The following is a 23,941-nucleotide window of genomic DNA, read 5'->3' on the forward strand; positions in this document are numbered from 1 at the left end:
TCCCTCTCTTCCTTGCTTCTGAAAGAATCGCTAAGAAAATGCTCTTGGCCCAAATCAAAGCCAACTACTCATCGGGGGAGGATTTCTCTTCAGACGTGGAGTCATCACAGGATGATGAATCTGACAGGGAAGAGAAGGCGCAGGAAGATGGGAAAGATGAAAGCTCAGATGAGAATGGTAAGTGATCCCTCCTTTCCTCCACTACAATGTCATTTTTTTTTTTTTTTGTCATTAAGCTGAAATACTGTCCTGACATGACCTGTTTCTTATTAACTGGGCATTTTAAAGTAGGCCCATATTTGAATTGTAGTGATCTAAGACATCGCCATGTGTCACTGCTTATTCGTGTACAGGTTGAATTAACATTTGCTATAGGAATATGATGTCCTCCTAACATTATACCATGTTTCTGCTGCAGGGGAGACCTCCAGTTTGACCTCTGACTCTGAGTCCAGTAAAACTCGTCACAGACACTGTCTGCTACGCCACAAGCTCAGCCTTGACGATGGAAATCCAAGTGATCAGAAAAGAGCTGAAGAAAATGGGAACGCGCTGAAAGTCAAGAAGTCTAGAAGAACCGAAGGTCTGTGTGGGATGGGTTCTGTGGATGACTTTATGATTGGATACCATCAGTGCCCTAGACTAGTTTTGGAGTTGGTCCAATTACTCTGAACTTATTTTCTGCTTTCTTCCATCGCCTCAGGTGAGACATGGGAGAGCCAGAGTAGTGATGATAGCCAATCAGAACAGGAAGAGTCTGGTATGAGTGAAGAGCTGAGCCAATCTGAGAACGAGGGCAATGAACAGAAGCCCAAAAGGTAAGAAGACTCATTTGTTTTGTCAATGCTGCTAACCAGGAAGGAAACCATGTTTTCTGTCATCGTTACATGTAATTGTGGTTGCATTCTTTATTTGTGAAATATTTTGCTCTTTTGTCTCCTTAGCTCATCTACTTCAAGAGTCGAGAGGGAATCAGTCCGTAGTTATCTACAGAAGAAGCAGCAACCCTCATATATTGTGCTGTCTGACTCCAGCGTCGATAAGGTAATAACGAGTGGATGTCACCATCTCACTTTACCTTTGCATTGTCAGTCGCCCTTTTATATTTTTCTTAATAACTTCATGAAGTGCAACTATTTGATTTCTGAGAGGTATGATCATCATTCTGCTATTCTTGTTTACTGTTTGTGTATCAGGTGCTAAATGGTATGTTTTTACTGGTAAAAGCGTTGTTGTGCTGGTGACCTTCCGGATCTGTCTATCTAAACAGAGTGAAGATGACGAGAAGGACAACGAGGAAGGGGACAACAAAGGTACACCTAAGGGCCGCAAGAAGATCCGCAGAATCATCATAGATGAGCACCTTCGCTCAGAGACCCAGAGAGCCCTGAAGGACGAGGAGGATAGATGCAGACGCCTGGCAGAAAGAGAGCAGAGGGAGGACTTCAGAGAGGTACACTACACACAGCTGACCCTCTCATTCACACTCACTGTAGAAACCATGCTCTCTCAGAAATGTCATACTGTTAGTCTATTTTATTTGAATACGTTATATACACTGCTCAAAAAAATAAAGGCAACACTTAAACAACACAATGTAACTCCAAGTTAATCACACTGCTGTGAAATCAAACTGTCCACTTAGGAAGCAACACTGATTGACAATACATTTCACATGCTGTTGTGCAAATGGAATAGACAACAGGTGGAAATTATAGGCAATTAGCAAGACACGCCCAATAAAGGAGTGGTTCTGCAGGTGGGGACCACAGACCACTTCTCAGTTCCTATGCTTCCTGGCTGATGTTTTGGTCACTTTTGAATGCTGGTGGTGCTTTCACTCTAGTGGTAGCATGAGACGGAGTCTACAACCCACACAAGTGGCTCAGGTAGTGCAGCTCATCCAGGATGGCACATCAATGCGAGCTGTGGCAAGAAGGTTTGCTGTGTCTGTCAGCGTAGTGTCCAGAGCATGGAGGCGCTACCAGGAGACAGGCCAGTACATCAGGAGACGTGGAGGAGGCCGTAGGAGGACAACCCAGCAGCAGGACCGCTACCTCCGCCTTTGTGCAAGGAGGAGCAGGAGAAGCACTGCCAGAGCCCTGCAAAATGACCTCCAGCAGGCCACAAATGTGCATGTGTCTGCTCAAACGGTCAGAAACAGACTCCATGAGGGTGGTATGAGGGCCCGACGTTCACAGGTGGGGGTTGTGCTTACAGCCCAACACCGTGCAGGACGTTTAGCATTTGCCAGAGAACACCAAGATTGGCAAATTCGCCACTGGTGCCCTGTGCTCTTCACAGATGAAAGCAGGTTCACACTGAGCACGTGACAGACGTGACAGAGTCTGGAGATGCCGTGGAGAACGTTCTGCTGCCTGCAACATCCTCCAGCATGACCGGTTTGGCGGTGGGTCAGTCATGGTGTGGGGTGGCATTTCTTTGGGGGGGCCGCACAGCCCTCCATGTGCTCGCCAGAGTTAGCCTGACTGCCATTAGGTACCGAGATGAGATCCTCAGACCACTTGTGAGACCATATGCTGGTGCGGTTGGCCCTGGGTTCCTCCTAATGCAAGACAATGCTAGACCTCATGTGGCTGGAGTGTGTCAGCAGTTCCTGCAAGAGGAAGGCATTGATGCTATGGACTGGCCCGCCCGTTCCCCAGACCTGAATCCAATTGATCACATCTGGGACATCATGTCTCGTTCCATCCACCAACGCCACGTTGCACCACAGACTGTCCAGGAGTTGGCGGATGCTTTAGTCCAGGTCTGGGAGGAGATCCCTCAGGAGACCATCCGCCACCTCATCAGGAGCATGCCCAGGCGTTGTAGGGAGGTCATACAGGCACGTGGAGGCCACACACATTACTGAGCCTCATTTTGACTTGTTTTAAGGACATTACATCAAAGTTGGATCAGTCTGTAGTGAGGTTTTCCACTTTAATTTTGAGTGTGACTCCAAATCCAGACCTCCATGGGTTGATAAATTGGATTTCCATTGATTACTTTTGTGTGATTTTGTTGTCAGCACATTCAACTATGTAAAGAAAAAAGTATTTAATAAGATTATTTCTTTCATTCAGATCTAGGATGTGTTATTTAAGTGTTCCCTTTATTTTTTTGAGCAGTATATTATACCTATATATGGTTTATATGATCAGTTTTGGTCTAATGGTGGTTTCCTTGCAGGTGATTGTTATTGACGATGAGGTGTCTCAAGTGGCCTGTCCAATCACCACTAAGCTGGTTTTGGATCAGGATGAGGGGACCAGGGAGCCACTTATTCAGGTGCACAGGAACCTGGTGACCAGGCTCAAGCCTCACCAGGTGGATGGTAAGTCTTGGTTTTTATTTCAGTTGTACAAGTCCAATACATACAATAATTAACAGAGTGGCAAATACAGCAAATCGAAGGGACACTGCTGTATTTCTTTTTTGATAGGTGTGCAGTTTATCTGGGACTGTTGTTGTGAGTCAGTGAAGAAGGCCAATTCAACCCCTGGATCAGGTTGCTTACTGGCCCACTGCATGGGCCTAGGGAAGACACTGCAGGTAAGAGGAAGGGAAGAGAGAACAAAATGAGTGTTTAGGATTTTATATGGATCCCCACTACTCTTCCTGGGGTCCAAAAATAATAATAAAACATGGCATAATACAGAATAATAATAGACATGATCAGCTCAAGAACAGCGCAACGTACCAGTTGTTTGGACACACCTACTCATAAAATGTTTTACATTGTAGAATAATAGTGAAGACATCAAAACTATGAAATAACACATATGGAATCACGTAGTAACCAAAAAAGTGTTAAACAAATCAAAATATATTTTAGATTCTTCAAATTAGCCACCCTTTGCCTTGATGACAGCTTTGCACACTCTTGGCATTCTTTCAACCAGTCTTGAAGGAGTTCCCACATATACTGAGCACTTGTTGGCTGCTTTTCCTTCACTCTGTGGTCTAACTCATCCCAAACCATCTCATTTGGGTTGAGGTCGGGTGATTGTGGAGACCAGGTAATCTGATGTAGCACTCATCACTCTCCTTGGTCAAATAGCCCATATATAGCCTGGAGGTGTGTTCAGTCATTGTCCTGTTGAAAAACGAATGATGGTCCCACTAAGAGCCAACCAGATGGGATGGCGTATTTCTGCAGAATGCTGTGGTGGCCATGCTGGTTAAGTGTGCTTTGAATTCTAAATAAACCACAGTGTCACCAGCAAAGCACCATTACACCTCATCGTCCTTGCTACACTCTGCGTCTCACAAAGATGCGGTGGCTGGAACCCAAAATCTCGAATTTGAACAGATTTCCACCGGTCTAATGTCCATTGCTTGTGTTTCTTGGCCCAAGCAAGTCTCTTCTTCTTATTGGTGTCCTTTAGTCGTGGTTTCTTTGCAGCAATGCGACCTTGAAGGCCTGATTCATGCAGTCTCCTCTGAACAGTTCATGTGTCTGTTACTTGAGCTCTGAAGCATTTATTTGGGCTGCAATTTCTGAGGCTAGTAACTCTAATGAACTTATCCTCTGCAGCAGAGGTAACTCTGGATTTTCCGTTCCTGTGGCGGTCCTCATGGGAGCCAGTTGCATCATAGCGCTTGATGGTTTTTGCGACTGCACTTGAAGAAACTTTCAAAGTACTTCATATTCCGGATTGACTGACCTTCATGTCTTAAAGTAATGGACTGTCGTTTCTCTTTGCTTATTTGATTTGTTCTTGCCATAATATGGACTTGGTCTTTTACCAAATAGGGCTATATTCTGTATACCAACCCTACCTTGTAACAACACAACTGATTGGCTAAAACGCATTAGGAAGGAAAGAAATTCCACAAATTAACTTTTAACAAGGCACACGTTAATTGAAATACATTCCAGGTGACCACCTCGTGAAGCTAGTTGAGAGAATGCCAAGAGTGCAATGCTGTCATCAAGGCAAAGGGTGGCTACTTTGAAGAAACTCAATATAAAATATATTTTGATTTAACACTTTTTTTTGGTTACTACATGATTCCATGTGTTATTTCATAGTTTTGATGTCTTTGCTATTATTCTATTCAAAATAATGAAAAACCCTTGAATGAGGTTGTCCAAACTTTTGCTATACAAGTTATTTAGGTATGGGCGTTGTGCTGTGAGATGTTTTATTCGTTATATATATATATTTATTTAGCTGTTTGCTTTGGTAATTTGAGATGGAAGGGCGTTCCATGTAACCATGGCTCTGTACAATACTATGCGTTGCCTTAAATTTGTTTTGGACTTGGGGATTGTGAAGAGACCCTTGGTGGCATGTCTGGCAGGGTATCTATGTCTGTCAGAGCTGTGACAGACGTGTTGTCGTATGCATGTGTCATTAACAAAACAGTATATTTTGTTAATGATACTAGTCTCTTGCTGAAATATTTTTCTCATTTAGGTGGTGACATTCCTCCACACAATGCTGCAGTCAAGGTGCCTGAACTTCAGGACTGCCTTGGTGGTGTGTCCACTCAACACTATCCTTAACTGGGTCAACGAGTTTGACAAGTGGCAAGTTAACATGGGAGCTGACAAAGTCAAGGTAGTTGGAGATTAGATTGTTTTCTTTGAAGGTAAATACATGCAGAGGTTATTCATATACAATGTAGTATCAAGAAATGGCAATGCCGTCTTTTTGTAGGCACTAACTCTGCCATGGTTCGTTGGACAAAGCCTATGTGGAAATAAATTGTGTTTTTGGATAAACACCGACAATAAGGCTTCAGAGATTTTATACGTTTTCTTCTATGAGATCAGCTAATGTCACTTTTTGTGAATTTTGAGCACATAAAAAAAGCACAAATGCGTCATAATTCATGAAGGCCATGTTGACTGACTGACATCTCATAGAACAAAACATATAAGATCTCGTAAGCTTGTGTTGACCTCGGACCTTGTTTTCGGCGTTTATCCCAAAACCATGTTCTTTCCCCGTTAATTGTCGCCATAGGAATGGCTGAATGAACCAGAGGTAACTAATTTCTGTTTTTTTGGACTACAAGCTGGCGAGCTCTATATTCAAAGTATTTAATGTTTCTTTCATCTCCCTGTCTCGACCTCTTCATTTCTCTCACCATTTTTCTCTCGGTCTCTATACACTAACATACACCTCGTAGGTGACAGAGTTGGCAACACTGAAGCGACCTCAGGAGCGTTATATTGCCCTGCAGAAATGGCAGAAGGATGGTGGTGTTATGATCATGGGCTATGAGATGTACCGCAACCTCACACTAGGCCTCAAAGTCACCCACAGACAATTCAAAAAGACCTTTAACAGCACACTGGTCGATCCAGGTACATCCTCTACTAAATCTATGCATGTAGTGTTGAGAGGTATGCACCATTAATTTGTTTGTTTATTGTGTTGAAACTCTAATACACTCCACTACATTTGTTGTACTCCAGGTCCAGACTTTGTGATCTGCGATGAGGGGCACATCCTTAAGAACGAGGCGTCCAACATCTCCAAAGCTATGAGTGCCATTAAGACCAAACGGAGAGTGGTACTGACAGGCACACCACTGCAGAACAACCTCAATGAGTGTAAGGAGGCCTGTTTCAGTCTATGACAACCTTTCCATTTAAAACTGTACTCTGACCAGTATCCCAACATTTGGCCAAGTTAATTCATATTTCAGTTTTAATATATCTCAAAACTGATTTTAGGAGAACATAATTTGCATGATCATTTCCTTGTTAATGTTCAAGTCTAGTCATATATATTTTGGTTCTTTCAGACCACTGCATGGTGAACTTCATCAAGGAGAACCTTCTGGGTTCAATCAAGGAGTTCCGGAATCGGTTTATCAACCCCATTCAGAATGGCCAGTGTGCAGACTCCACCCCCAGAGATGTCCGCATCATGAAGAATCGCGCCCATGTCCTTCATGCAATGTTGGCGGGATGTGTACAGGTGAGATGGCTCAATTACTAGGAGTGTATGGCACTTTCATTTGTAGTTTCAGAACCACTGACTACTTTTTGCAAGTATTTGTTATTCTTTGTCAGTCTCCAGTGGATACACTTTAGTGTGTTTTTCCTTTCTTAGAGGAGAGACTACTCAGCCTTGACCAAGTTCCTGCCCCCTAAACATGAGTATGTTATGGCGGTGAGGGTGACCCCCCTACAGTACAGACTGTATCGCTACTACCTGGACAACTTCACTGGTAAGAACCTCCATCTTTAGCCAGTTAGCTCAGAAAGCTCTCTAATGAAATGTGTATGATATTTAGAGACATTTTGGCTTTTACTGAGAATATAGGGGGAAAAAAGCTGTGTGTCTCTGTAGGAGCAGGATCCGTAGTTGAGGGAGCCAGGGGCAAAACTGGAACCAGCCTCTTTAAGGACTTCCAGATTCTCAGCCGAATCTGGACGCATCCCTGGTGTCTGCAGCTCAACTATATCAGTAAAGAAAATAAGGTAAAGACCCATCAGATGCAGATTTGACCAAAACCTATTTTCTCATCACCAGACAGATCCTGATGCATCAGTCAAACTGTCACCAACTGAGATTCTCTTTGTTTTCAGGGCCATTTTGATGGAAAGCACCAGGGGAAAGCTGAGAGGTGTGTAAGCATGAATATTCAGGCTACCCCTTGTCACTCTAAAGTAGGCTTGCACCGTATCCGTATTGTCATACCTTCATACCTAACTTGGCCCATACCGGTATATTCCGTAATACCAGCACTGAACACAAGGGGTGCTATTCTCAAACCCCACTGGGCCTCTGTAATCCGGAGGTTAGCAATGCTAACAAGTAAATGTGAAGTCCCATAGAGAATGCTAACTAAATGCTAACGAGTGCATTGCTAACATTTTATACTGTCTCTGACCTAAACTACTTGTAGGACAGACATCCCTGCTCATAAAGATATACAAGTAACTAAAAAATACTACTTACAGTTTGCTGCACGCACAAAATAAATATTAGACAGCGAGGCTCTTGATCCAGGAGGGGATTCTCTGCTGTTACCAAGTGAAGCTTGATTTAGGAAAAAACTAACCACTTATCTAACTAGCTACTAAGTTAGCAAATCAAATGCACAACTGCAGAGCATTAGAGCATTTGACAGTTAACTTATTTGTTAAAAGATATCTAGCTGGAAAACATTTACCATAATTTCTGGACTATTAAGCGCACCTGAATTAAAAAATATATATTATTTTGAACATAAATAAGCCGCACATGTCTATAAGCCGCAGGTGCCTACCGGTACATTGAAACAAATTAACTTTACACAGGCTTTAACGAAACACGGCTTGTAACAAAAATAAATAGGCTTTAACAAAACACGGCTTGTAATAAAAAATTAGCAGGAAGCTTTAGTTCTTTTTGCACTGAGTCAATTCCTCACGCTGCTGTTTCCAACGTCTTATCATCGACTCATTAAGACCAAGCTCCCGTGCAGCAGCTCTATTTCCTTTACCAACAGCCAGATCAATCGCCTTCAACTTGAAAGCTGCATCGTATGCATTTCTCTGTGTCTTTGCCATGATGAGGGTGACAAATGACTACCGTAATCAGAATGATGGGAAGTTTGAGAGTGCTCGGTTTAAACTAAACAGTAAACAAAAAAGTTGTTTGACCTTAACCCGTTCGGCAATTTCATTGGTCTAATGAAAGCTTCATGCCGGCAAAAAACTGAGCACGTCACAGAATGTGTTTTTTGGAAAAAGAAAAAAATTGAAAGCAGATAAAATCCATATATTAGCCGCGTCATTGTTTAAGCCGTGAGTTTCAAAGCCTGGGAAAAAAGTTGCGGCTTATAGTCCGGAATTTACGGTAGTTATGAATTCCATACTGTAACTAGATCACCTGTCACATGCTTCACAATAGTAAGTGACTCAAGGCTACGGTCTCTTGACTGGGAACTACTATGTGACTGGGAACTACTGGTAAGCGCTTGATAATGAAACATTTATGTGACAGGTGAAATTAACACGGTTTCTTTATCTCCTAATGTATTGCGCAAGTTGACTGCAGGTAAAACTTAAACCGTTTCAATGGTATCGACGGTACTGGAAAAACCATCCTGTGGCTATTTCCAAATAGCCCAGTATACGGTATATATGGTATACTGCTAAAGCCTACTCTTAAGCGGTCCTCAAAGTTCATGCGTGTCTATGTACGCTTGGGTGGAGTCCAATTTTTTTATTTCACTTTTAGTTTTTTTTAGCAATGCACACCTTTTGGTAACATAATACCTCGCCTGTCAATTAGTTTCTAGACTCCCAAAAAGCAAATTTCACAAGAAGGCGATAGCAGAGGTTTTCTTTTTGTGGTGAAGGAAAAGAAGAATCACATTGAAAACATCACCGCAAGCTAATTTGAATGAAAACCAACTACATATGTAAATAATACCTACATGTAATGAAAGTTTTTTTTTAAAATATTATTTATTTATTTTATTTAACCTTTTATTTAACTAGGCAAGTCTGTTAAGAACAAATTCTTATTTACAATGACGGCCTAGGAATAGTGGGTTAACTGCCTTGTTTGTGTAGAACGACAGATTTTTACCTTGTCAGCTCAGGGATTCGATCTAGCAACCTTTCGGTTACTGGCCCAACGCTCTAACCACTACCTGCTGTTTTACATTTACTTAGTTTTGTGCCTTCCAGTAGACATCTTGCTAGCTACACTACATGACCAATAGTATGTGGACATCTGCTCGTCAAATCTCATTCCAAAATCATGGGCATTAATATGACATTGGTCCCCCCTTTGCTGCTATAACAGCTTCCACTCTTCTGGGAAGGCTTTCCACTAGATGTTGGAACATTGCTGCGGGGACTTGCTTCCATTCAGCCACAAGAGCATTAGTGAGGTCGGGCACTGATGTTGGCCATTAGGCCTGGCTCGCAGTCTCTGTTCCATTTCACCCCAAAGGTGTTCGATGGGGTTGAGGTCCGGGCTCTGTGCATGCCAGTCCAGTTCTTCCACACCGATCTTGACAAACCATTTCGGTATGGACCTCGCTTTGTAAACAGGGGCGTTGTCATACTGAAACAGGAAAGGGCCTTCCCCAAACTGTTGCCATTAAGTTGGAAGCACAGAATTGTCTAGAATGTCATTGTGTGCTGTAGCGTTAAGATTTTCCTTCACTGGAACGAAGGGGCCTAGCCCGAACCATGAAAAACAGCCCCAGACTATTATTCCTCCACCAAACGTTAGTTGGAACTATGCATTGGGGCAGGTAGCGTTCTTCTGGCATCTGTCAAACCCAGATTCATCCGTCGGACTGCCAGATTGTGAAGCGTGATTCTTCACTCCAGAGAATGCATTTTCACTGCTCCAGAGTCGAATGGCGGGGACCTTTACACCACTCCAGCTGACACTTGGCATTGCATATGGTGATCTTAGGCTTGTGTGTGGCTGCTCGCCCATGGAAACTCATTTCATGAAGCTCCCAATGAACAGTTCTTGTGCTGATGTTCTTTTAGAGGCAGTTTAGAACTCGGTAGTGAGTGTTGCAACCGAGGACAGATTTATACGCTATGCGCTTCAGCACTCGGCGATCCCGTTCTGTGCGCTTGTGTGGCCTATCATCTCGCGGTGAACCGTTGTTGCTCCTAGACGTTTCCACTTCACAATAACAGCACTTAGAGCTGCCCCGGTCAACTGTATCAGGGCAGAAATTTGACGATCTGACTTGTTGGAAAGGTGGCATCCTATGACAGTACCACGTTGAAAGTCCCTGAGCTCTTCAGTAAGGCCATTCTACTGCCTATGTTTGTCTATGGAGATTGCATGGCGGTGTGCTCAATTTTATACACCTGTCATCAACGAGTGTGGCTGAAATAGCCAAATCCACTAATTTGAAGGGGTGTATATATATCATCACACACACACACACACACACACACACACACACGTATCTGGCTAAAAACAGCAAGCAAGCTAGCCTTTTAGCTTCCCACATCAATGTCATGTGAAATAATCTGATTTATAAATAATATGCCCTGGCACATACTTGCCAGTATAATTTATACCAGTTTGATATGCTGCTTGAATGTATTCGCTCCCTTATCAGATAAGCATAGAATGTGCCTATTTACTCCATGAGGAAAAATTACATGGCTACAACTGTTTTCACTGTTTCCAAATGGCCTACAATCACGTAGGTATTACTTCTAAACAAAATACATTTTGCAGGTGTTTCTAATAAGGCTACATCGTTTGAACTGTCGCTGAGATTATATTTGGTTATCGTTGCAAAACAGACTGCTTATTTATTTTTGATGCATAGCCTATTGATCAGCTCAGGAACTAAGCAAGTTGGTTCAGCCTCATCTACACAACACTGCCACCAGCGCAACGTAAGGAATAATACATTGCGTTTAAAAATGTGTGTATCTAGCAACATAGGCGCCAGGACTTCATACTACAAGGAGCTGTTCATTTTGTGACACAAAACAGAATTCACGTACAGCATTGCTTAGCGTTTGCGTTAACTGCGTAACGTCTGCCGAGCTCTTTAATTACTACGACAGTGTGATGCTTGAAGTGGGTTATCTATCACCATCAAAAGGTAATCTCATGCAAATAATAGATTGTTGCCTTTCATCCTTTCCTTTGTCCCACTCAGTAAAGAGAAGGAGAACAAGGGAAAATTGCGTAATGCTGATGAAAAAAGCAATGATGTGGAAGTGATCATGGTGTGGAACAGCTCATCAAAGGGTGTCAATGTGGAAGGAGACCAGCGAGCAGGTCCACTGGTTCCAGTGGTAGATGGTAGTAGTCTCTCTTAAATTAAGGAAATTACTTTACCATGTATTTTACTTTAGCGTCTTGTGTTACAATTGAACATTTTAAATGATTTACAATTAAGACATTAATATAAGGTGAACATATTAATGTGAGCTCAATGGTGATATTGTATGCTCTGTGTTCAGCGGTGAGAGCGTCCAGCAGTTTCAGGCCTGACAGTCCGGCTGCAGACTGGTACAAGGATATGCTGAGTGATTCTGACGCCACCATCCTGGGACACTCAGGGAAGATGGTGCTGCTGTTTGAGATTCTCCGAATGGCAGAGGAACTGGACGACAAACTGTAAGTGTGCTTGAGAAATGCATTCAGGCACCGGGGGGTATTTCAAAAAAGGATTGAGTTAGCCAGAGGTTTATAGAGCAGATTTGTTGAATTAACCTTTTCTTCATCCATTTTTGTTTGTATATTCACAGGTTGGTGTTCAGTCAATCCTTGATCTCATTAGACATGATTGAAGATTTCTTGGACCTCGCTAACAAAGCCAAAGACAACGGACAATCATCCCTATACAAAGGTACCGTTCCCATTGGCTTTTCACATATTCAAACATATGTTATAGTATTACAAAACAATTGTTTTCTTCAGAGAGTCTATAATTGTGTCATTTGTTTCCTTTCCCAAACTGTAGGTGGTGGCAGCTGGATCAGAAACATTGACTATTACCGTATTGATGGGTCCACCAGTGCCACATCCAGGAAGAAATGGGCTGAAGAGTTCAATGATGCCACCAATGAGCGGTACGTCTCTGACTGCTGTACTATTCTACATCTCAAATTTCACTGTGCCAAACCTCAACACAGTATGTAGCATAACACTTAGTATTGTATTATTATTCATGACAAAGCATCAGTAATTGTAGACCGTGTGATTTCTTGAGATGGTCTGTTTAAGATTCTACTCACACTCACTCCTTTGATTTCATTTCTTACCAATTTACTTTCAGAGGTCGTCTATTTCTCATCTCGACAAGAGCTGGGTCCCTTGGGATCAACCTGGTAGCAGCTAACAGGGTCATAATTTTTGACGCTTCGTGGAACCCCTCCTATGACATCCAGAGCATCTTCAGGGTGTACCGTTTTGGCCAGCTGAAGGCAGTGTTTGTCTACCGCTTCTTGGCACAGGTAATGACATCTCGTATGCACCCCATCTTCTGTAATATGATTGTGGGACACATTTTGTGTTTTTTACATATACAGTCACATCCAAAATTGTTGATAAGATTAGCAAAAAATACTATTAAATAAGTACAAATACGAGCTATATTGTATGCAAAACATTTTACAAAATAGCTGAGATTCTGTTAATAAAAAAAGGTCAATTATTGGCATCCCTAATGATTCTTATAAATATAATCAAACAATGTGATCTGCATTAACATTCTACTATTTAAAGTTAAAGGCCAGGCACCAGACCCTAATAGGGGATTTTTTTCCCCCCTTAATCATATCACAGTCAACTTTTACCCGTTGAATGTAGATATGCATAATACTTTAAAAATATACATGCAAATGAGGTGATATTTCATTAAATATGCACATTTTGCATATCCCGCCCCCAAAAAATTTGGTTCACTGGATTAAGTCGGCGTAAATACTTAAAATGAACAGTTGGATAGAAAGATCGTGGGACTGACAATGCGCTCTGGCACATGCTCAGTTATGTATGACAAGTCAACAGGAAATGGGTGGATAGTGTGCAATAAGCAATGAATTATGAATAGCATGAGGACCGATGTGATGGAGAGTTACTATGGTCATGGCTAATGGCTGTATTCGCCATACAACCAATGAATTCAGTGCCACATTTTAATGTTATTTAACAAAGTTTTTTGTATTATAATAATTACTTGGTCCTGAAACCTTCATACACACGTGAAGGGGAACCAATAGTATCGATTCAAGTTATAAAAAAAAATGAAAATCACCACTTTTTGAGTTACGAGGTTTGCATCCGACATTGACTATTTGCATATCCCGCAAATCCATTTTTCAGGACACTGGATTAAGTCTGCGTAAATATTTTAGTTTCATTTTGTTAAGACACTCCGGTACGTAAAATGCATTTTTGGCAAATTTTTCTAAACAAAATGTTACCTAGAATAACAAATTGACAACATATCAACAATAACATCTGGGAAAGTCTTGAATATATCCAAGGATAACCACACAATCTGGTGAATGTAGATTCTTCTGAAACTGAGGAAAATAAGTTGGCATGTGGGAAGAGTCTGACTTTCGGTAAATGGCAGTTAAAGACAAGTACACTGAATTTAGACGACCAAACATCTATTTAGATCCAATCACTATCTCTTCAAAGTAAGTTACTACATATAGTCCAGTTTGTTACATTCTCTATTCTCTAAAATAAAATATACATTTTCATCAAGATTTTGACATTTTTATGTTCACTTTTTGAAAATACTAATATTTATGGGCCAAAATACCAACAAATCTAAAAATTGATAGGTACTGTAGATGCAAAAATGTCATTTCAGTCTGTGGTGCCTTGCGTCAAGGAACTTTGTGGCCTTTCATGGCTTCCTGTTTCACTGGGATTAAAAATGGGGTAACATGCATGTTGTTAGGTTCTGAACAAACGGAGTAAAAACTAAAACGGACGACTAGATAAAGCTCAAACCAAGTTTATTCACCCACTGGTTCATGCAGCTGCAAAGACGAAGCATGATTACACAAGCACATTTATTTATAACTTCCTCTTTGGCGGGGGTCAACTTCTACACCTCTAGACAGCCAATACATATCTGTTGCTAGGCAGGAACTTAATTGGTTCCTCTCACTGGTGTAGTCATGGCCCTGCCTGATGCTAGAACCTTTGTGGGCGTTGACGTGTACAGTGCATTCGGAAAGATTTCAGACCCCTTGACTTTTTCCAAATTTTGTTACGTTAGTCTCAATTGTTTTGCTAATGTAATTTTTTTTTTTTAATGACATTTCACATAAGTATTCAGATCCTTTACTCAGTACATTGTTGAAGCACCTTTGGCAGCGATTACATCCTCGAGTCTTCTTGGGTATGACGCTACAAGCTTGGCACACCTGTATTTGGGGAGTTTCTCCCACTCAACTGCAATCCTCTCAAGCTCTGTCAGGTTAGATGGGGAGTGTCGCTGCACAAGTTATTTTCAGGTCTCTACAGAGAATTTCGATCAGGTTCATGACCCGGCTCTGGCTGGGTCACTAAGGACATTCAGAGATGCGGAGAGATCACTCACTATTAGGGCAAAACATTTTGAAGGTTAAAACCACTGGTACAGTGGTAAACTTTCCTGGTAGAGGACCCAAGTGTATCTTGTCCCCACGCACAGTGAGGAAGATGGTTCCGGAGGCACAGAAAAGTCCAAGGGCCACAGTTGGAGAGCTGAGAACTTGGTTGCATCTTGGGCTCACCATGTCTCCAAATCTACAGTTACACGGCACCTCCATGTCAATAGGCAATTTGGAAGGGTTGTCATAAAAAAGACCTTTATTGAGGGCAACCAACAAATGTGAACGCTCAGTTAGCTGAACGGCATTGTTCTATTGGAACCAGGTGCTATGGTCAGATGAGACAATATTAGAGCTCATACATATTGTAAAATATGGTGGTGTATATTTGATCTTATGGGGCTGTTTTATTTCCACCGGTCCTGAGGCACTTGTTGTGGCGCCCTCATGCTTCCCAGACGGAACAGTTTGTGCGTATGTTTTGACGACATTTTGTGATGTTTTTGTTCGTTATGGACTTCGGCAAGTGTTCTTTAGGCTGTTCGAGCACACATTGTTTTTCTCTAGGCAAGCTGAAGTCGGTAGCCGAAGTCTACGCCCCCTCGTCGGCGATTGGTCAACAGTAGGTATTCTTTAATGAAGTGCCTTTTGTCATTTTTTCACTTGAGAAATATTACACCAAACATCCTAATCAGATGCAAGATTGTGCAGAAGATCTCTTCTGCTTAAACATCAAAATGAATGACAGATTTCTTGAGAGATTAATTCTGATTAATTGTGTATACTGGCTACGGCATCTCAAGATGGACAAATAGTACTATTGCCTGCTGCTTTTTTCTTGTTTTTCATGCAAAGGTTTTTTTAAGGGAATATGTGACCACACTCATTTGGTTTGGCTAGCTGAGGTCGGCTAGGCGCCAGCCGAATTGATGCATGCTGATGCCTTTAAGGTCCACGGCATCATGACATGAACTCTACCAAGTATCAGGACATTTTAGCCAAAAACCTGGTTGCCTCTGCCAGGATGCTGACACTGGGCCGCAAGTGGATCATCCAGCAAGACGATGACCCTAAGCACACACACATCCACAAAGTAATGGCTAATTGACCACAAAATCAACATTTTGCATTGGCCATCTCAAACCTGTGGTTTGAATTGAAGAGGGCAGCCCATAAGCGCAGACCGAAGGTTATCAATAATCTGGAAGGATTCTGTATGGAGGAATGGTCTAAGATCCCTCCCAATGTGTTCTTCAATCTCATAAAACATTATAGAAAAGGTTAAGTGCTGTTATCCTCACAATGGGAGGGTGCACAAAGTATTGAAAATAGGGGTGGCAATAATTTTGACACTCTTTTTCTATTACTTGTTAAAGAAAATATTTTTTGTATTAGTACAATATCACTCAGTATTTGTATAATTTATATATCTATTTTTTTTGTTCATCTTTATCAAGGGTGACAATTTTGGATGTGACTGTAATTCTGTAGTCACTGATATTAAATTGATGTTTCTTTCCAGGGCACCATGGAGGAGAAGATCTACGACCGGCAGGTGGCCAAGCAATCTCTATCGTTCCGGGTGGTGGACCAGCAGCAGATACAGAGACACTTCACTCTGTTTGAACTGACAGAGCTTTACATGTTTGAGCCAGACCTGCTGGATGACCCCAACTCTGAGAAGAAGAGCAAGAGGATCACACCCCTGCTGCCCAAGGTGACCAAAGCTACAAATTAAACACACAAGACCATTACATTCTCAATTGACCCTTTGCTAAGCCCCGCCTCCCTTGGTTAATGTCGCAACCTCTGACAACATTTTCCCGGGAAGCTCAATTCCCCATTCAAGAAATCACCTCACAATATTCCCAAACTGTGTTCCAAAAACACAATGAAATTTAACACAGACTACCCCTTGCTCATCAGGAGACATTGTGTATGTTGTGGTGAACTGTCATGGAAATTGCTTCACGGGAACCTGGTGAAATTATGCTTGTAGTGTAGCTAGCCACTGAATAGCTCTGAATTCACCATCAGCATATACTGCTACAGTTGAAGTCGGAAGTTTACATACACCTTAGCCAAATACATTTAAACTCGGTTTTTCACAATTCCTGACATTTAATCCTAGTAAAAATTCCCTGTCTTAGGTCAGTTAGGATCACCATTTTATTTTAAGAATGTGAAATGTCAGAATAATAGTAGAGTGATTTATTTTAGGGCTTTGGATTTAGGTCAGGGCTTTGTGATGGACACTCCAATACCTTGACTTTGTTGTCCTTAAGCCATTTTGCAACAACTTTGTAAGTATGCTTGGGGTCATTGTCCATTTGGAAGACCCATTTGTGACCAAGCTTTAACTTCCTGACTGATGTCTTGAGATGTTGCTTCAATATATCCACATAATTTTCCTCCCTCGTGATGCCATCTATTTTGTGAAGTGCACCAGTCCCTCATGCAGCAAAGCACCCCCACAACATGATGCTTCCACCCCAGTGCTTCATGGTTGGGATGGTGTTCTTCGGCTTGCAAGCCTCCCCCTTTTTCCTCCAAACATAACGATGGTCATTATGGTCAAACAGTTCTATTTTTGTTTCATCAGACCAGAGGACATTTCTACAAAAAGAACAATCTTTGTCCCCATGTGCAGTTGCAAACCGTAGTCTGGCTTTTTTATGGTGGTTTTGGAGCAGTGGCTTCTTCCTTGCTGAGCGGCCTTTCAGGTTATGTTGATATAGGACTTTACTGTGGATATAGATACTTTTGTACCTGTTTCCTCCAGCATCTTCACAAGGTCCTTTGCTGTTGTTCTGGGATTGGTTTGCACTTTTCGCACCAAAGTACCTTCATCTCTAGGAGACAGAATGCGTCTCCTTCATGAGCGGTGTGACGGCTGCGTGGTCCAATGGTGTTTATACTTGCGTACTATTGTTTGTACAGATGAACGTGGTACCTTCAGGCATTTGGAAATTGCTCCCAAGGATGAACCAGACTTGTGGAGGTCTACAATCTTTTTTCTGAGGTCTTGGCTGATTTCTTTTGATTTTCCCATGATGTCAAGCAAAGAGGCACTGAGTTTGAAGGTAGGCCTTGAAATACATCCACAGGTACACCTCCAATTGACTCAAATTATATCAATTGGCCTATCGGAGGTTTCTAAAGCCATGACATAATTTTCTGGAATTTTCCAAGCTGTTTAAAGGCACAGTCAACTTAGTGTATGTAACTTCTGACTCACTGGAATTGTGATAGTGAAATAATCTGTCTGTAAACAATTGTTGGAAAAATTACTTGTCATGCAAAGTAGATGTCCTAACCGACTTGCCAGAACTATAGTTTGTTAACAAGAAATGTGTGGAGTGGTTGAAAAACACGTTTTATTGACTCCAACCTAAGTATGTAAACTTCCAACTTCAACTGTATATACACTTTTGGAGCGAACTAGTGCTCTCAAATTGTATCCTGATGTCAATAGCAATGTTATGAATACCACTCATAACATAGCTTGCTAACAAGGTGTATTAAGTGGCTAGCTAGCTAGCGTTTGAAACGTTTGGTAGTCAATGAGACTGAGAGCTAGCTAACCTGCTGAGCTATCAAACAATATAACACAAGTATAATTTCGGATTCGAAAAATACTCCAACAGGCTCTGCATTTCAGAAATCACCTTACGAAGTACTCCTGGTAAATTGTTCAATTATTTAGCCATAAAAAGTAAATCTATAAAAACTGTTTTTGCCATAGCCCTCATTGGCTTTCATGCGATTTAAACGTGAGCTTGTCTGAGGTGTTGGACACGACGACAGTTTCTGTCCATTGGCGCGCTGTGATTGGTTGACCAAAATTCTAGGGCTTGGCGAAGGGTGAATTAGTATTTTTACTTGAACAGTAGAGTAGGGATTGACATTGTGTGCCTGTTTCCCAGGACATGGTGCTGGCAGAGCTGCTGCAGATCTGTAAGGAGCAGATTGTCCGCTACCATGAACACGAGTCCCTGCTGGACCACAAAGAGGAGGAGGAGCTCAGTGAGGCTGACCGCAAAGCTGCCTGGGCTGAGTACGAGGCAGAGGTAAAGAGGAACTACTACACACATTCTCTGACAAAACGGCTAAATATGTTTTAATAGACCGTGGTGAGCAGCCTCTAGTAATCTCACTCTATCCTGCTCTCGCCTATAAACACTGAGAAAGTATGGTTTTGAATCAATTCAACATCCTTACTTGAATTCTCGTTTATCAAGAAGTAAAGTAGTAATGATATATGCATGATGTGTAAAAACAGGTGTATGTTTATCTCTCCTCTACAAAGGGTGCATTCTTCTTGAATAAGGCAGCACACAACAGCACCAGCACCAACGTTCCCATCTCCTCCACCTCTCGTATGGCCAACAGTCTGTCATCCCTGTACAAGAAGACTAATGAGCAGCTGAAGGTATTAGCCATGTCTCCCACCAGACCTGTGTGGAAATCAGTTGCTTTTCTCTAAAGTTTGTTTGAGATTATCTCTCAATAGATAGATGCCTCTCACATCAACATGTGAATGCGTCTCTCCTGAATGACAGAACATGATTAATGCCAGCCGTGACGAGGTCAGCGAGGCCATCAAGTCCCTGCATTCCTTAAAGAACCTCTCCGTGGATGACTATGTGTTGCGCTTGGTTAGTCCCTCGTATTATATTACATTAATATGATTGTAATCTTTCAAATTACACTTATGTCTCCCTGAAGTGATGTGTGGAAAAAAATGTAATGTGCATTACGATGACATGACTTGTTTTTACAGTGGCACGATAACCCAAGTCTAGATGAGAAGCAGGTGAAAGTCCTGGCCCAGACCTGGAAAACCAGCAATGACAAGGAGCGGGAGCGAAGACGGGCCTTATATCATGACCTTCTCTCAAAACAACAATCAGTAAGTTTCAATTGTCAACAACAACATTGTTCTAATTTTCTTTCTGCTTTTGATATTCCTTTTTAACTACTTAACCCTGCATCTTTCCCTTACTCCCCTTGACAGCTTACAATGTGCATCCAGACCATTTTGACCAGTAGAAAAACTGAAGTGACACAGACTGCCACGGTCACCAATCAGTCACCAGCCTTGACAGACTCCGTTAAGAAACCCATGCAGTGAGGCAGCAGAGACGTCTCTAGCCTCAGTCCCGTTCCACTAGAGGACACACTAGTCTAACCGCAGTAACTATAGAGGGTACTTGATCCCCCCTAAGGGGTGATAGATGTAACATTTCCGTTAAGGATTTCCTTTATTTTACATTGAAAATGAATGTATGTGGCGGCAGGTAACCTAGTGGTTAGAGCGTTGGGCCAATAACCGAAAGGTTGCTGGTTCGAATCCCCGTCATCAATGGCTGATCCCTAGCTTTGAACCCACTCTCCGAGGGTGTCTTATGGGGAGTGGGATATGCAAAACAATTACTATGTACATGTGTGAAATAGGACAAATGCTAAGCACCCACCCTATTATTATTATGTTCTATAGCAGGGGTGTTAAACCCTTACCCTACGAGGTCCAGAGCCTGCTGGTTTTCTGTTCTACCTGATAATTAATTGCACGCACCTGGTGCGCCAGGTTCTAAATCAGTCCCTGATTAGAGGAAACAATAAAAACAAGCAGTGGAACTGGCTTTGAGGTCCAGAGTTGAGTTTGAGGGTTCTATAGCAAAGATATTATGTTAAAGGGGCAGTGCAGTGAAATTTGATTTTCAAGTTTTTATGTATTTCCACACTGAGGTTGGAAAAACACTCTGAAATTGTGAAAATTATGATAATGCCCTTATACTGTAGTTTAAGAGCTTTTTAAAAGAAAACGTTGAATTTCAGTCTGTTCAGGTGGGATTGAGTTTTTGGTCCACGTCGTGACATCACAATCTGATCTGATTATTCTGCCAATGACCAGTCATCTTTGCATATGTATCCTCCTACTTTAAAAGGGTAAGCGGGGTAGGCTCCAGAGTGTAGACGATCCTATCCGTCAATAAGGGCTGTGTATGTAAATATATTTATATTTGTATCAACACACCCACACGATCAGACTGAGCATTTCAATGGCAAAATGAGGCTCAGGGAAATAAATTATACAAAATATATTTTGGAGTTATTTTCGTGATAAACACAGTGATGATTTATTCCATTTAAAGGCTGCATGGGGGCTTTAAATAAATATTCTGCCTTGGAAAAGGTTTTCCTATGTGATTAATGGTATAATTGTCTGTTTCTCTGATGCTATAATAAAAATCTGTTAATTCGTTTTGTCTAAAATGTTGTGGTTTTTGTTATGGTGAATTTTTTGCATTGGTTATTACACTTTATTTTATGGTTAGTCAGAAATTACCAGGCATATACTTTAAAATGAGATTGTAACAATGATTGGTAGTTTTTGGTACTACATTTAAGTAATTCAAAAAATACTTAATTTGTAACAGATTTGGGTTATAAAAATTGTTTCGGTTATAGAGTTGGAGAGATATTTTTCATGAGAATAAGTGTTTGCGCTCAGCAGTTTTTGTTACTTTAGTGCAGAGCGGAGGCTAAACTCATGCTCTAGAAAGGTTTAATCAAATGGGCGAAAACCGGTTAGAGCCTATAGATGGATATGTTTATTTACACAAATACATGTGCCACAATGGAGCACTTTGGCAGTTTACAATAACTAAAACTGAATTGCAGTGCATCTTACATAAGAACATTAAAAGAGAAACTCAATAAAAAAACTACCGCATCTAGTGTGTTTAAAAGCCTAAATAAGGATGGTTTTGTTTTGTAGCATTCAGTGTTACGTCTGATCTCCAGTAGTTGCTCGTCCTGCCTTTTCCTTACTCCTGGTTGCTTATCCCTTGTAGGTGGCAGCCAGCTGGAGAATTTGTTTGAACCCTGCAGCTTGAGAGGACAATTTCAGACAAAGCTCATCTGTAGGGTTTGGCAGGCCACCGAGTATGTTGAATAGTCAGAACCTAGGATGAACTTGAGGGCTCTCTGGACTCTGTCTGGCAGCACACACACACTTACACGCACCAACTTATTAATGGACTGCTGAATCGTTTTTCCTCTCGCTTTGTTTGCTCTTTTCCATATGTTTATCTCTAAGCTACCCAGGAAAGGGCAAAAAATAGCCCATTTTAATATATGTTGCCTTAGAAATAAGGTTCATAAAATAAATAACTTGCTAACATCAGATTACATTCATATATTAGCCATTTCTGAGACTCGCTTATATAATTCCTTTGATACAGTAGTAGCAATACGAAGATATATAACATATTTTCGACCAGGAAGGCCTGATTCACGCAGTCTCCTTTGAACAGTTGATGTTGAGATGTCTGTTACTTAAACTCCAAAGCATTTATTTGGGCTTCTGAAGTGCAGTTACCTCTAATGAACTTATCCTCTGCAGTATAGGTACTCTGAGTCTTTCTTTCCTTTGGCGGTCCTCATGAGAGCATTGCATGTATTTCTTGGCCCAAGCAAGTCTCTTCTTCTTATTGGTGTCCTTTAGTCGTGGTTTCTTTGCAGCAATGCGACCTTGAAGGCCTGATTCATGCAGTCTCCTCTGAACAGTTGATGTGTCTGTTACTTGAGCTCTGAAGCATTTATTTGGGCTGCAATTTTTGAGGCGAGTAACTCTAATGAACTTATCCTCTGCGGCAGAGGTAACTCTGGATTTTCCGTTCCTGTGGCGGTCTTCATGAGAGCCAGTTGCATCATAGCGCTTGATGGTTTTTGCGACTGCACTTGAAGAAACTTTCAAAGTACTTCATATTCCGGTTTGACTGACCTTCATGTCTTAAAGTAATGGGCTGTCGTTTCTCTTTGCTTATTTGTGCTATTCTTGCCGTAATATGGACTTGGTCTTTTACCAAATAGGGATATCTTCTGTATACCACCCCTACCTTGTCACAACACAACTGATTGGCTAAAACGCATTAGGAAGGAAAGAAATTCCACAAATTAACTTCTAACAAGTCACACGTTAATTGAAATCCATTCCAGGTGACTACCTCGTGAAGCTAGTTGAGAGAATGTCAAGAGCATGCAATGCTGTCATCAAGGCAAAGGGTGGCTACTTTGAAGAATCTCAAATATAACATATATTTTGATTTAACACTTTTTTGGTTACTACATGATTCCATGTGTTATTTCATAGTTTTTGATGTCTTCACTATTATTCGACAATGTAGAAAATAGTATAAATAAAGAAAAGCCCTTGAATGAATAGGTGTGTCCAAACTTTTAACTGGTACTATAGACCAGTCAGACGAGTCCCAAGACCCTTGTGGGGGTCGTTGCAAAAACGGAGAACACCATTGTGTTCATGAGCGTCTCATCTTTCAATAGAGAGGTCATAATAGTTTTGTAGGCCAAACCGCTTAGACGATGCAGACAGGATGTCTTATGGTATGATAAACAACACTCTAGCTCTGTCACCTTTCACCGCAGATGCAGAAGGGCGACATCGGCGGATGTGGTGGTTTGAGATGCATCCAATGCAAAAAAAACAAACATTAAACTGACAGATTTTTATGGGGCTATTTTATTATTATGCAAATTCTATTTTTACGGGGGGGGGGGGGCATCGACTCTGGAAATTCCAAATTGTTTGCATAGTCAACTTACACACAGCACTGACACACACACTTACCCCACCAGACATGCCACCAGGGGTCTTTTCAGAGACCCCAGGTCCAGATCAAATTCAAAGAAACGTACAGTATTTTACAGAGCCATGAGTGCATGGAACACCCTTCCATCTCATACAGCGCACGTGAACAGCAAACCTGGTTTCAAAAACAAATAAAGCAACACCTCGCAGCACGCCTCTCCCCCATGGGACCTACTTGTTGTGTGTATGTACTGACATGTTTGTGTAACTGATAGATACACGCACACTACATGTTTTTAAAT

At 41.6% G+C, this 23,941-nt stretch overlaps 1 protein-coding gene across 2 annotated transcripts in view; it reads left to right on the forward strand.

Moving 5' to 3' along the window:
- The window catches only part of LOC106603335 (transcriptional regulator ATRX), a 50,325-nt gene extending 29,036 nt beyond the window's left edge, over positions 1-21,289 (forward strand). Inside the window, exons 11-35 of one of the 2 annotated variants that reach the window (XM_014196883.3) lie at positions 26-177; positions 419-583; positions 704-818; positions 945-1,044; positions 1,271-1,453; positions 3,193-3,337; positions 3,446-3,555; positions 5,427-5,570; positions 6,145-6,322; positions 6,434-6,571; positions 6,766-6,941; positions 7,077-7,194; positions 7,317-7,447; positions 7,556-7,593; positions 11,617-11,762; positions 11,924-12,080; positions 12,212-12,312; positions 12,427-12,535; positions 12,742-12,919; positions 16,545-16,739; positions 18,949-19,092; positions 19,332-19,454; positions 19,585-19,680; positions 19,806-19,934; positions 20,040-21,289. In XM_014196883.3, the coding sequence (XP_014052358.3) occupies positions 26-177; positions 419-583; positions 704-818; positions 945-1,044; positions 1,271-1,453; positions 3,193-3,337; positions 3,446-3,555; positions 5,427-5,570; positions 6,145-6,322; positions 6,434-6,571; positions 6,766-6,941; positions 7,077-7,194; positions 7,317-7,447; positions 7,556-7,593; positions 11,617-11,762; positions 11,924-12,080; positions 12,212-12,312; positions 12,427-12,535; positions 12,742-12,919; positions 16,545-16,739; positions 18,949-19,092; positions 19,332-19,454; positions 19,585-19,680; positions 19,806-19,934; positions 20,040-20,156 (3,388 nt within the window). In that variant the 3' untranslated portion in view covers positions 20,157-21,289. Of the gene's footprint in view, positions 1-25; positions 178-418; positions 584-703; positions 819-944; positions 1,045-1,270; positions 1,454-3,192; positions 3,338-3,445; positions 3,556-5,426; positions 5,571-6,144; positions 6,323-6,433; positions 6,572-6,765; positions 6,942-7,076; positions 7,195-7,316; positions 7,448-7,555; positions 7,594-11,616; positions 11,763-11,923; positions 12,081-12,211; positions 12,313-12,426; positions 12,536-12,741; positions 12,920-16,544; positions 16,740-17,962; positions 18,107-18,948; positions 19,093-19,331; positions 19,455-19,584; positions 19,681-19,805; positions 19,935-20,039 lie in introns of those variants that run through there. The other variant, XM_082974573.1, reaches the window with a different exon arrangement.
- The last annotated feature ends 2,652 nt before the right edge of the window (positions 21,290-23,941 follow it).

The sequence above is a fragment of the Salmo salar genome, chromosome 04 (assembly GCF_965601325.2).
Source record: "Salmo salar chromosome 04, fSalSal1, whole genome shotgun sequence".
Taxonomy (NCBI): domain Eukaryota; kingdom Metazoa; phylum Chordata; class Actinopteri; order Salmoniformes; family Salmonidae; genus Salmo; species Salmo salar.